Here is a 13,956-nt window from a genome sequence, read left to right as displayed (position 1 = left end):
TTAAAATTATCAATTTATCCCTTCTAATTTAAATATATATAATTACAAAGTTTAAATTTTTTTAAAAAGATAAAGAATAATGATGAAAATATAAAATTTATTTGTTTTGACTTTTTAAAAGAGTACATCTAATTTGGGATATGTAAAAAAATAAAAATAAATTACTAATATGAAATGAAAAAATACCCTTTAGTAAATTTTGAAAACGGGTGTGGCACTAGGACATGTATTATTTTGAATTTATGATTCAAATTCAAATTTCACTAATATTATTTTTCTTTTCCTTTAACATTTAACTACCTAAACCTTGCCCCATTAGCAATTGCCAAAGTAAAAAAATTAAAATAATAATAATAATAATAATAATAATAATAAATATGCTTTAGAATATGGTAGACCACCACCATATTCTTTAAAACAACTTCATATGTGCAAAAGAGAGCCACACAAAAATATCAATTTTTATTTTTAATTAAAAAAAAAAAAATACGTACCACGCACATAACTTACGCATCCACTTTGTCTGGCGGAAGACTTGCCAGTTTGTCACATCCCATTTATCATTAACATTGCACAATGGTGACTTGAAGTCACTGGTCCAAAAATAGTCTTCCAACATGTGAAGTACTACTGTATATATTTAAAACAATACAATATGATTTTTTGAGAACGAGGTAGAGAATCGAACCCAGCACTACCAAATACTATAGTATAATTTCTCTCTCTTTATATAAAACCTAAAACTCAAAACCCTTTTTGGCTATTGATCTCCAAGACCTCTCTAGCCACTTTTTTTTTTTTTTTCGTTTCTTGTTATTATTTACTAGAGTTTTTCTTTATCATTATTATTAATTTTCTTTCTGTGTTACAGAGAAATTAGGGTATAATTTCCTGTTCAGAGAACACAGTTGGGTCATGGAAAGATTCGGTGATGATGTGCTGGGTTTAATTCTGAAATGGGTTGAAAACCCTAATGACAGGAAATCATTCTCTGAAGTCTGCAAGCAATGGTCCAGAGTCGAGGGTCTTCACCGATTATCTTTACGGGTTTTCGAACCCAATCTTCTTCCTAATTTCTTACCCAGATTCCCAAACTTAGTCTCATTGGAATCATCAATAGTGATCACCAATGCCCATATCAAATTCATCGCCAAAACTTGTCCCAACATTGAAGTTCTCAATCTCAACTACAAAGAAACACATGATGGGTTCGATGATATACCGGATTTGGATGATGTTGATGGTTATGGTATATGTGAGATAGCAATTGGGTGTCCCAATTTAGCTGAACTGTATCTAAGGAGGAGATGTCAAGTTGGGAATTTTGGAGTCATTTCGCTTGTTAATTTGGCTCGAAATTTGACAAGTTTGGATTTGGGTCGATGCAATAGGATTGCAGACGAATCCCTTAAAGCTATTGGGAATGCAAATTCATTGCAGGTTTTGAATTTGCGAGGTTGTTGGTTAATCACAGATAGGGGTTTGGCTTTTTTGGCAAGTGGGTCTGTCTCTAGGAGTCTGCGAAAATTGGTCATTGCAGAGTGTGATCGAATTACAGATTTTGGGGTATTGCACTTGAGGGAAATGTGTTGTTTGGAGGAATTGAATGTAGCAGACTGTGGAGCGAAAGTGACTGACACCGGAGGTGTGGCGATTGCTGCAATTCAAACTCTCAAGAGGTTGAACTTACAATGGTTGATTAACATATCAGATGCTACACTTGTTGCTCTTGCTCAGAACTGCCTGAATTTGGTAGCGGTTGATCTGACGGGCTGTGAATCAGTAACGGGTGATGGAATTCGTGCCTTGGCAAATCATGAGTCTTTGGAATCGCTTGTGTTGGCTTCTTGTCACAACTTGAATGGGGATGATCTGCAACATATGGTGCTTGGATGCCGGACCTTGAGGTACATTGTGCTGGACATAAGACTGAGAACATGGATCCCTATGACAATGCAAGACAATATTAGCAAACTTTGTCAGTTAGAGTGGAAGTGATGAATGAAATAAGGACTTAAATTTGTGTATGCTTCATGAACCTGTGAGCAATCATCAATCAGGTTTTCTTAATCTCCATTATGTTGAGCTGCTGATATCATGATTTGTTCTTGCTCTCACATTTTCTTGCTTGTGAATTAATCCACATATATGTATTTATGCACTTTGACTATATGCTATGAATTAATTGGCAGTTGGTGAATGCTTTTTTTTTTTTTTTTTTGGGAGATGATGGATCAGTTTGGTGCCCGTCTAACGGATTCTTTGACAGATGACCCAGAAATGAAGAGTAAGGCACCATTGTAAGGCACAGAACAAATTATGTTACTTCTAGTTTTCAAATAGAACTGCCTCACTTTTTGTGCTGAAAACGACCTGGCCAAGCATAGGTCTATATTAGGTCTCATTAGTATCACTCTGTACATATTTTAGTTGCCATATTAACTTTTAGCTCAGGATTCTTCAGTCAAAGCTGGAGGAATGATGTCACTGGCAATCGATAATCTTGGGGCTCCCTGGATGTGAGGCAATTGCCCTCAGCGAAACAGCTCTAGTGAAGATGGTTTTGCTCCCTTGCCTGCCTTGAATTTCCATGGTCACGCTGTTGTTAAAGTGTCATGTGGAAATGAGCATGTTGTAGCTTTGGTTACCTGCTGGAGAGACATATAAAGGCGGTGATCTTGTATGCTACTTTTGGGGTAACAACAATCATGGCCAATTAGGCTTGGGAGATAAGGCAAGCAGGTTGCATCCTGAAGTCATTGAACATTTTAACCAGAAATTTCCTTGGACAGCTTATGAGGTTGCATTCGGAGCATTTCGTACGGCTATACTTGCTCACAAAAAGAGTAAAAGTGACACATTGGGAAGTGCTTACTGGACATTTGGCCTTGGGGATAATGGACAGCTTGGTCATGGAACCACCAATAGTTCTTTGTTACCTGAACCTGTGAAAGAATACTCTGATATCTGTCGACTGTGGCTTATTTCACACGAGTGTCACTTCATTGGACAGCGGCCTGTGGTCCTGGGGAATGGAAAAGGGCCTCGGCCTATGCCCTGATGCCAGGTTTACTGGAACTGATGCTGAAGATGCTGTTTCTCCTCTCTTGATTTCATGTGGGATGCATGGACCGAAATTTCCAAGGCCAGTTCAAGTTGCATGTGGTGCTGCCCATACTGTTCTTCTTGCAGAGGATGGATACAATCATACATGCTTTGGTCTAGGGGCAGGGGAATGAGTGGGTCCTTAGAAATGGTAAGGTAGTTGATTGTTTTACTCCAAGTATTGTGTTGTGGCACCCACTATCAGAGGATATCAAGGAAGAGGGAAAAGACATTGTTCCTGGAGTCACAAAGGGTGAAGAAAAGGATCCTGAAGAAATCACAGAGATGGATAAAAGATTGTCTATGGCAGTGGAGGAGATAACTCTTCTCCATTCAAAACTTTCATGGTTAAACGCAATGCTAGCATACTCCATGGTTTAACTTTTGGAAAACCCTTCGAAGAACGAAATATTCCAATCTCATTGCAGAACTCAGGTACTTTCGATTTTGTTAAAGAATGGGACAACATGTTAGAGTCAGCAGGGACACCATCTTAGTCAGCAGACAAGCTGATCCGTCTAGAGATGTTTTACCGCATGCTTGCTGGTGTTAAAGATAAGCTAATGAAGAGAAGGATTGGAGAGATTATCAAGGAGTGTCTCAATTCAACTGCAAGAAACTAAGTAAGAAAATTGGCGGCATAGGATGCTTGCATTTCCAGCATTGTTTCTCATAGTTGCACAATTTGGTCATATATTCAGACCATATCATAGTTTTTGAGATGTCTGAGGCATGTACCTCATATGCACCTGCAATTGTCTTGAACCGCCTTCACAAATGTCTGAATACCTTGCATGAGTATTGTAATTAGTAAAAAGAGGGGTAACGTTATTGTAGAAGGTGCTGCAGCAGGTGGTCATTGATTGATTAGGCTGCTTGTTCGGATAGGTTTCTGCTCGGCTTGTTTAGGATCTCTAGTCAATCTTGAGTTCAAATTTTGGTTCCGAACTGATTGGAATTGAGTCAAGTATTTTTTTTGGTTACTATCTTGAAGCCTTATTCACAGACCCCTTTCACAGTCTTAACTCGTTTCAGCTTACTTCTTCAGTGAGCAAACTGAAAATGCCATTCAAGCTTAACCCGGTTTGTTTCAAATATAAACTTCTTTACAACTCTTTAGATCACTTTGTCATTGCATTCCTAAATTTCCTTAACTTTTAACTTTGCTGAAAGACTTGGTGCTTATTAATTTTAAGCTAGTTCATACAAAGTTTTCACGTAAACCATGCATGAATATTAGAATGTAATTGGTTCGTTGTGGTAACACAATGTGCATGTTAGACATTCTCACGCTATATGTGTTAACTCCACATTTATAGCTGCGGTTGCTTATTCTATGTTATGAGTCGGTTGGCTTATTTTTGAAATGGTTTGCAGAGAATAATATGTTATAATAATATTTTAATTTTCATAAATGAATTTGATATTTTATTTTGAAATATTGGAGGAAATTGAAAGAAGTGTGGGTTTACGATTCAATACCATCCGGAAGAAAGAATTTGATTCATGCAAAACATTTTCTCATTTTAGCGCATACGGAAAATAACAGATCTCTACTTTGAGCGGCTGAGTTTGTTGTCATTTAACTCTAATAGCAGCTTGTAATTCCTAATACTATGACGGGAATGTGCTTTTTACCATTATGTATTTTTTAATTTGGTTAAAATAGTGAGAAAAAATATATATACACATATAATAGGGGTGAACACGATCCGGTTTGGTCTGATTTTGAAGATTTTTGGAACCAAACTGCTTCCCACGATTCCAGAAAATCTGAAACCGAAACAGACCATTTGAGCCATGGAACCAAAGCATCCCGAATCGTGAAAAAACAGTTCGGTTCGGTTCCACGGTTCTAGTTGAATTTTATTTCGTTTTTTTGTTTTTGTTTTTCCTTGAATTGTATATACAACAAAATTATCAATAAAAACATTCACATTCCCAAATCCAAGACTAAAATAGAGAGAAAAAGAGAGAGGGGAAAGTGGGTGAAATTAAAATAAGGTTGAATCTTACTGAAATTGAAAAAAATGACAAATTCGTGGTTGAAAACTAAGAAACTTGATTCGTTGTGGTTGTTGGTTGTGCTTGAGGCGCAAACACGCCGTGAGACTTAGAGATTTGTAAACTAGAAGTGAGAGAGAAAGGGTGAGAGTGTGAGAAAGAGGATGTCACCGATGGCAGCAATAAGAGATAGACGGCGATGACCGAACTTCGAAGGTTGCTTGAGAGAGATTGGTCAACAATTGGATCCCGCGGCGATTAGAACTAAGAAGTGAATGAGGCAACGTAAGCAAAGAAAAAAAAATGAGATAGTGGAAGAATGTTGGCATGTACCCAAAAATCAAAACATTAGAAGCAAAAACAAATAAAAAAAAATCAGATAATGATGAATGTTGGCTCCTGTTTGATCTTTGTGCTGAAATCCTTTTTAAAGTTAAGAGTAATATATACGTATAGCTATATATATATATATATAATAATAATAATAATAATAATAATAATAATAATAATATAACATATATTTGTATATATATTATAACGGTTCGGTCTGGGCCGGTCCGGTCCTGTAGGACCTTAATTCGGGACCAAACCAAAAATTCATGATTCCATTATTTTAAAACCGAGACCAGACCGAACCGCTGTGGAACTGCCCAGCCTGCCCGATTCAGTTCGGTTTGATTTGATTTTTCGAATTGACGATTTTTTTGCACACACCTACATATAAACCAACACATCTCTTCAATGTTTTTCAAAAACTCAATATTCAGTAGGTCTCTTATTAAATCTTATTCATTGCATCCATAAATAAAATTTATGTTAGAAATCCATTATATATGTGATCTAAGTCACATAAAGCGGGAGCGAGAGCGAATTCGAGAGTTATAGCATGAGAGCGGTAGAATTAAGTCATAAATAGTGAGAATTTGAGTCTGAGTGTGAGCAGAGCGTAAGACCAGGAGCGCGCTCGGAGTGTAAGAACGATACTAGTAGAGAAGGATTGTGTGACTTAGTATGTGATACATGTAATGGAATATCGCCAATGAATTTTCCCAATACATGTGAGATAGGGAGTATATCATATGGTGTTCGGCTAAGAGGTCCAATACCATCGTTGACAGGAGAAAAATAAATAAATAAATAAAATAAAAAATAAAATTTAATTAATGAGATAAAAAAAAAGTCTTAAAATAATAATAAAATGTAAGTAAATTAATGAGATAAAAAAGTCTTAAAAAAAAAAAAGGTAAATTAAATTAATATAGCACAATTGTGTCCAAAAATAGCACTTTCAACATGTTTAATATAAAATTTTGAATAAATTAGACGGATCTCGTATATAGTTTGTTATAATTACGAAGGCTTCTCATTTGGTTTGAGAATTTACACGGACTTCTTTAAAAATGAAACTAAACGAATCTTCCTTCCTTCCTTCTTTAATTTACTAAAATACCCTCAAATTATTATAGCAAATCACTGCACTATCCACATTCTTTTATATATATATATATATATATATATATATATATTCCTCTCTCTTCTTCCCTTCATTCTCTCTCTCTCAGCTCCACCTACCATCGCCATCCCACCACCACGACCATCTCCTTCCACACTTTACCACCACCGCATTTTCGCTCCATTACCAAGTACCAAACCACTGGATCTCTATCTCAGTCATAACCAAATGGGTTTTTTTGATTGGATAATATAAAGGCTTCCTTCTCCATCTCAATCATACATACCCAAGGTTTTGCACACGATGGTGGTGGTCAGGCACATCTCAATCATACATACCCAAGGTTTTGCAGACGATGGTGGTGGTCAGGCACGGATATACTGTGGGCTCTGTAGGAGAATCCGCCCCCCACTAAAATTTTTTGTTATTACATTTTACATCCTTAAATTTATATTTTTTTACATTTCTACCTATAAAATTGCCCTCATTAAAATTATAAAAAAACCCCTTTATATAAATTTTCCTCCCTCATATGAATTTCTAAATCCTTCTCCTGTTATTTGAGTTACAGGATGAGAGAGGAATTGTGAAAAATTGGTGGTGATTTGAGTTGGAGGTTGCAGGGATTTCGTAAGGGAAATTGATGGCGGTCTTCTCCATCTCAATCATACCCAGGGTTTTGCAGACGACAGTGACAGTGATTTGAGTTAGGGGATGAGAGAGGAATTGTGAAGAATTGGTGATGATTTGGGTTGGAGGTTGCAAGGATTTCGTAAGGGAAATTGGTGGCGATGGTGATTTGGGTTTGGGTTAGGGATTTCGCTTGAGAGTTTTTTTACGATACAAAAACGGCGGAGTGGAGATAGATCCTCGCTCCTCCGATTCATACACCGCCGAAGACGGCGGCGTTAATCCTAGCAGGCACACCATTGTAGAGGAGCAGCAATTCCTAATTCCTTTGATTCGTACACTGCCCTCTCTTTTCTCAAACCCCAATATTGTGCAGGATCCAACGCTGTTCTGGTGCGCCTCCAGCATATCCCAAACCTCACAGTCACCGAAATACATTCACGCCGTTCGGAGTTTACTGTTCCTTGCAGCCTGCACGCCTTTCAGACAGTGCTCGGCATCTTCTTCACAATCGAACAAGTCCATGTCGTTCTATTGCTGGAGAATAGTAATTGTGATGACATGTCTTTTTTTATTTTTATTTTTTTGGTAGGTTATATATATATACACACTTTAAGTAGGAGTGACAAATTATGACATGATACGACACGATAACACGACACGAGTTAAAAGAATTTAGATTTGACATAAACAGGTTTGAGTCCTAAAAGGGTCGACACGATTAAATCCATTTACTTAACGGTGTCGGGTTAGGGTTAAGGAGTTCAACCCGTGTAACCCGTTTATGACCCATTTAACTCAACTTGTTATAATCGTGAATATAATCTAGGTTATATATTACCTATTTAAACTTAATTATTATGGATAATTAAGTCATTTCAACATAAATTTTGTCTTTCTTTTTATTTTGAATATTTGTGTTAATTATGACAATTTTTTATTATTATTTAGTATTTGATTAAATATTAAATGTCTCGTTTTGATAAACATGTTATTAAACGTATTTAATAAACGAGTTGAGTTAATATTGAGAATTCTTGACACGATTATTAAATAGGTTAGGTTTGAATTTACCTATTTAGTATAATAACCTTATATCGACAGGAATACGAATTGTCACCCTTAACTTCAATTAAAAGTAAATAAGGAATTTTAGTATATTAAATACATGAAGTCAACACAATTTGTCGCCGACGTTCACTCTAATAAAAGAGAATACCGTGTAAATTAGTTTTACTTTTAAAAGTAGTTTGTATAAATTTTCAAACTAAAAGAAAAAAAAAAGTCTAAGCAGTTATGACAAATCATAGGAGATGTTCCTATAATTTACCGAACATTTTTCTCTCCTTTTTATATAAATATCAAACTCAAAACGCTCGGCTATTGATCTCCAAGTCAAAGACACCTTTTTTCGTTTTCTTGTTAGAATTTGCAAAGAGTTTTTGTTCATAATTGTTATTATTGTCTTAGCAGCTTTTCTTTTGCTGTTGTCTTACAGAGAAATCAGGGTTCCATTTCCTGTTCCAATAACACAATTTGGTCATGGAAAGATTCGGTGATGATGTGCTGGGCTTAGTTCTGAAATGGGTTGAAAACCCTAATGACGGAAAATCATTCTCCAAAGTCCGCAAGCAATGGTCCAGAGTCGAGGGTCTTCACCGATCATCTTTACGGGTTTCGAACCCAATCTTCTTCCTAATTTCTTACCCAGATTCCCTAACTTAGTCTCATTGGAATCATCAATAGTGATCACCAATACCCACATCAAATTCATAGCCAAAACTTGTCCCAACATTGAAGTTCTCAATCTTAACTACCAAAAAACACATGGTATACCGGGTTGGGATGATAAATGGGTGTCCCAACTTAGCTGAAGTGTATCTGAGGAGGAGATGCCAAGTTGGGAATTTCGGAGTCATTTCTCTTGTTGATTTGGTGCCAAATTTGACAACTTTGGATTTGACTGGTTGCATTAGGATTGCAGATGAAGCCCTTAAAGCTATCGGGAATGCAAGATCATTGCAGGTTTTGATTTTGCGAGGCTGTTGGTTAATTACAAATACGGGTTTGGCTTTGTTGGCCAGTGGGTCTCTGTCTAGGACTCTACGAGAATTAGATATTGCAGAGTGTAATCGAATTACAGATGATGGGTTATTGCATTTGAGAGAAATGTGTTGTTTGGAGGAGTTGAATCTGGCAAACTGTGGATTGGATGTGACTAACACCGGGGGTGTGGCGATTGCTGCAATTCAAACTCTCAAGAGATTGTCCTTTTCGTGGTTGATTAACATATCGGATGCTACACTCATTGCTCTTGCTCAGAACTGCCCAAATTTGGTGTACATTGGACTGAGGGGTTGTGAATCAATAACGCGGGTGATGGCATTCGTGCCTTTGCAAATCATAGGTCTTTGGAATCACTTGTGTTGGCTTCTTGTTACAAGTTTAGCGGGGAGGATTTGCAAGAGATGGTGCTCGGATGCCGGACCTTGAGGCGCATTGTGCTGGACAAAAGACACAGAATGTGGATCCCTGTGACAATACAAGAGAATATTAGCAAATTTTGTAGTTTAGAGTGGTAGAAATGATGGATGAAATAAGGACTTAAATTTGTGGTTGGAGTTCTTATATAGTTCCATGCTTCATGAACCTGTGAGCCATCATCAATCATGTTTTCTTTATCTCCATTATATTGAGATGCTTATTTCATGATTTGTTCATTCTCGCACATTTTGTTGCTGGTGAATTAATCCACATACATGTATCAAATATTAATGCATTTTGACTTTATGCCTTGGTTTTTATACCTGAACTTCTTTCTTAATTTTGCAATTTAAGGCCAAATGTCAAGCAAGCATCATACGATTCATTGGATAGTAAGTGAGAAAAGTGGCACACAACACAGCTGCACCTGGTCAAACGAATTGACTCTCAAAAAAAATCATATAGATAAATAAGTACAATCATTTATGGAATTGTTGGGTACTTATTCCTCCAATGCAATTGCTTTTGTTTGATTGTGTGTAGATTTCAATGTGTATGCATTACCCTGAGACAAGATATGAAAATACCAGTGTTTTTCTTCGCCCCTTTCCTTGAAACCAAGATATATACATGTGATCAGATTCTCTTTATCAAGTTTTGATGACATTAAGATGTATTTTAATTTCTTTCTATTTGGTGCCTAACATCACATTTTAGCTCTTTAAAGTGGAGTAGTTGTTCTCTTACACTAGCTGCCTTAAGGTGCTCTAAATTTCAAAATGATTTGAAATTTTAGTAATTCAATAATTATTTGTGTATTAGAATATTTTCGTAATCAAAACCTGGATTTCATGAGTTGTAATTTTTGTTTATATGAATAGGGAGGAGTTCAAAACCAAAGTGTGGATTGATTGTTATGAAGACATGCCTGAACATAGATGGTTTGAGCGACACTTAAGCCAGGTAAAATTTGTTCAGAACACTATTGTACCAGTTGAATAAAACTTAATTTGTACCAGTGTAACCTTGCTTGCTTCAACTGGTATTTTAAGTAGTTTAGCTGGTATTTTATGTTTTGTTGAAGAGGTTTAACTTCCAATTTATATATACTTCGAGATGTCTTCTAGTTCTGGACAAACTTTCCAACTAACTAAAAAAAGTTCTCTCTATGAATCTATACATATAGAGGAATCCAGCTTACCCTATTTTTGTGAGAACTCTAGCTGTTGGGAGTGGATTAGGTCACTGGCTGTGAACGCAGAAGAGAGATGGTGAGAGTAGATCAGGGATGATTGGGAGTGGCGGTGGCTACGAGGACTTTAATGAATCCTTAGATATTCGTCTGTATCTCCATTATTTCAAAAATGCAACACCGTCACTTAGAAGACGTAACACCCATTACTTGAAAGTAAATATATTAGATTCTTGAAGTAAAAATGTTTCATATGCACTACAAGGTACAACATAATGTTGGAAACAAATCAAGAAATAGCTCAGCCTGCACGGGTAACTTGGCTTGTAGCTCTTTGGATTTTGTACACTTGGGGCGCTAATTCAAAACTCGTCAAAGGTGACAGTAATGAATGTGATTTACGGAGCTTATGCTTATCGAATAGGAAAAACTATCAATTAAGGAATACCATCTCTTAAATAAAAAACAGGACTTGTTTTTTATTTTTCTTTTTTTAATAGGTAAAGGTAATTGAAGTTGTGATGACTGAAGTTGAGAGATTTTGTGTGTGGTTGGTACAGACGGAAAGATTTTTGTAATTCTGGAACTAATTTGGTAATTGCAAAAATATTTTACAGTAGGCAATATACCATTGGATTTTGTTAGTAGAATGTTCATTAATTTTATATTTTATATTTGTATGTTAAAAATTGAATAAAAGTACTAGTAGTTGTTTCTTTATTTTCTTTAACCATGTTAAAACCTCATATTTTTGTTGAAAGATCCTCATTTGCCATTTTACAATATCTATATATAATTTATATGAAATGTCAGTTGGGCAAGCATGCTTGTCAAAATGTACAAAGATTTGGTATGAATGAGCAAGGTCGGCATGCTAATGACATTCATACCTGATTCATGTGCAAAAAGCATAATAAAATGAACGTGACAACAAATGAGAGGAATTGACTTGCTTCTTTGCAAGTAGCATATTACTAAAAGGACTGCTTCGTTTTGAGATGGGTGGCAAAAAACAGCATTATTTAATGAATTTAGTTGAGCATTATATATTCTTGAAATATTGGAGGAAACCTAATAATGAAATAGGAACAATAATATTTAGTTTGATTACTCCAATTCCTTAGTACTCGAATGACTAGAAATTCAATGTTTGAACTTTGATATACAAATGTATGTATGACGAGAAATTTAATGTTTGATATACAAATCTTTGGATGTAACATTGATTATATGGTGTAATGCTATTACATGGGAGTAGCAAGATATTGGAATGAAAATGGTTTACATTTCTAACAAATCTTTTAATTTTTTTCATTCCTCCTTTTTATATTCTTCTATTCAGTTTTTGATAATTTCATTTGTTCTCATTTACATTGTGACTGTCTGAACTAATACACACTGCATTCTCTAAGAGTAATAAACCTGTATCTTATATATTATAAGTGACCAACAAACTATATCTTATATAAGTGACCAACAAAACACACCAGAAAGGAAAAAGTCCAAAGAGAATAAAGTTGATATGCATAAACTATTCTTGATAACCATGTCCGAGTCAGCAGATCACAATAAGGATGATGATAATCTGTCTCTGCATTTGCCATTTTCTTTTATGTTCTCCTTTAATCAGATAGATTACTTAATTTCAACTCAGAATAGACTATGCGAGTAATGGTCCGTTATCATCTTTGACCAGATCGTATAATTTTATTTTAATACGATCTTTTTATGGTGAGACAATTTTAACATAGACAACAATGAATATGCAGCTTATCCAACAATAGTTGGGAAGACTGTCAAAGAATTGAAAAGATCCCCTGATCTAACAAAGGGTAAGAATGACATTTTACCACATATGGGAAGTTTCTTGTTTGAGAACAACATCTAAAGCTTTTGGGTAAGCTGTGGAGAATTCAAGCAAAAGAGGAGGTGCTGCATTTGAAAAGGAGTGGTATTGTCTAAGAGGAAGTAGGTCAGAGATGTGGTTTAGCTTTAGAGATCATTGAACATTTTTGTTCTTGGATTGTCCCGTTATGGTCGAGCATCAAGAAGATTTACTCATCTTTATTGCCAATATAGGTTGGAATATATTTAAATATTTTTTCCTGATAAAAAGAAATATATATATATATATATATTGCTAAGGCCTCATTGCCTCCATGAATCTGTGGGAAGGGTATAAACTAGCTATTCTAAAACTGTTAATTCTACTACGACATTAATTAGGTTTGCCTTTCTCTCTTAAATGGCAGGCCCTTTCTTTTTGAGGATACCAAAAATGGCCTGGGTTGGGTACAACACATATCACTAAAGATTGGATTAAGAAAGAACATTTAGCCCAATTGGATGACCACCCATCAGGCCTAATATCCATTGAGACAATCTCTAAGCCCAATATCAAAGTAAAGGAAATGGGCCAGTGTCCAAGAGGAGCCCAAAGGATCGGTCAAACATGGAAGACTCTAGAAGAAACTTCTAGATAATTGTGAAAGTCTATAAATAGAGTGAAAAGAGAGGGAAAAACAATTGAGATATTTTGAAGTGTAAGGAATTAGTTTTCCAAATAGAGAGAACATTTTTCATTGCATCTTCAATGGCTCCGTCTGTGGGAAGCGAAGGAAAGATCCAGTTGATTATCAAGTATGCTACGATCAGATTAATCATTCTTTCGGAGGATTATGATTAATCAGATTAATCATTCTTTCGGAGGATTAAGATTAATCTGCGAAGTTGAAGCTTGATTTCTAGAAATTGTACTCCGACCTGAGGTTACCGTGATCTGTTTTGTGGAGATTTGATCTTGATTGACGAAGGCCAGATCAGGCGAATTCACGGCAGAAAAGATTCAGATCTAGGCAGCGGAGATCAGAATTTGGCCAGGCAAGGGCCAGATCTGGTGCATTCACGATAGTAAAGTTTAGATCTGACCAAGGTTTCTCAGTTGATGACTTTACTCCGATTAGGAATGATGATGGGAGGTGAGAGTTCTCATCCACAAGAAAATGAACAACACGCAAAGCTTGACAAATTGATGAGCCTGATTGAGGCTCTAAGGAGAGAAAATGCAGAACTGAGAGCCGGAATGGAG

At 35.9% G+C, this 13,956-nt stretch overlaps 2 protein-coding genes and 1 pseudogene across 3 annotated transcripts; all 3 read left to right on the top strand.

Moving 5' to 3' along the window:
- The first annotated feature begins 538 nt into the window (after positions 1 to 538).
- On the top strand, positions 539 to 2,219 carry LOC132283737 (F-box/LRR-repeat protein 4-like). Of its 2 annotated transcripts, none has more exons than XM_059785747.1 (2): positions 539 to 709; positions 872 to 2,219. In XM_059785747.1, exon 2 carries the CDS (start codon positions 916 to 918, stop codon positions 1,996 to 1,998), a length of 1,083 nt encoding a protein of 360 aa, XP_059641730.1. In that variant the 5' UTR covers positions 539 to 709; positions 872 to 915; the 3' UTR covers positions 1,999 to 2,219. The 2 variants fall into 2 exon arrangements, with proteins under 2 accessions (XP_059641730.1, XP_059641731.1); XM_059785748.1 differs by having other exon boundaries at positions 547 to 674.
- A 10-nt stretch (positions 2,220 to 2,229) lies between these two features.
- On the top strand, positions 2,230 to 4,091 carry LOC132281423 (ultraviolet-B receptor UVR8-like; annotated as a pseudogene).
- Positions 4,092 to 9,019: 4,928 nt separating this feature from the next.
- On the top strand, positions 9,020 to 9,685 carry LOC132281422 (uncharacterized). Its single transcript, XM_059783125.1, has one exon. It carries the CDS (start codon positions 9,020 to 9,022, stop codon positions 9,683 to 9,685), a length of 666 nt encoding a protein of 221 aa, XP_059639108.1.
- The last annotated feature ends 4,271 nt before the right edge of the window (positions 9,686 to 13,956 follow it).

The sequence above is a fragment of the Cornus florida genome, unplaced genomic scaffold (assembly GCF_030987335.1).
Source record: "Cornus florida cultivar Cherokee Brave unplaced genomic scaffold, ASM3098733v1 CherokeeBrave_3.0.0_Hap2_Chr11, whole genome shotgun sequence".
NCBI lineage: Eukaryota > Viridiplantae > Streptophyta > Magnoliopsida > Cornales > Cornaceae > Cornus > Cornus florida.
The sequence above is the reverse complement of the archived record's forward strand: the minus strand, read 5'-3'. Positions and strand labels throughout refer to the sequence as shown.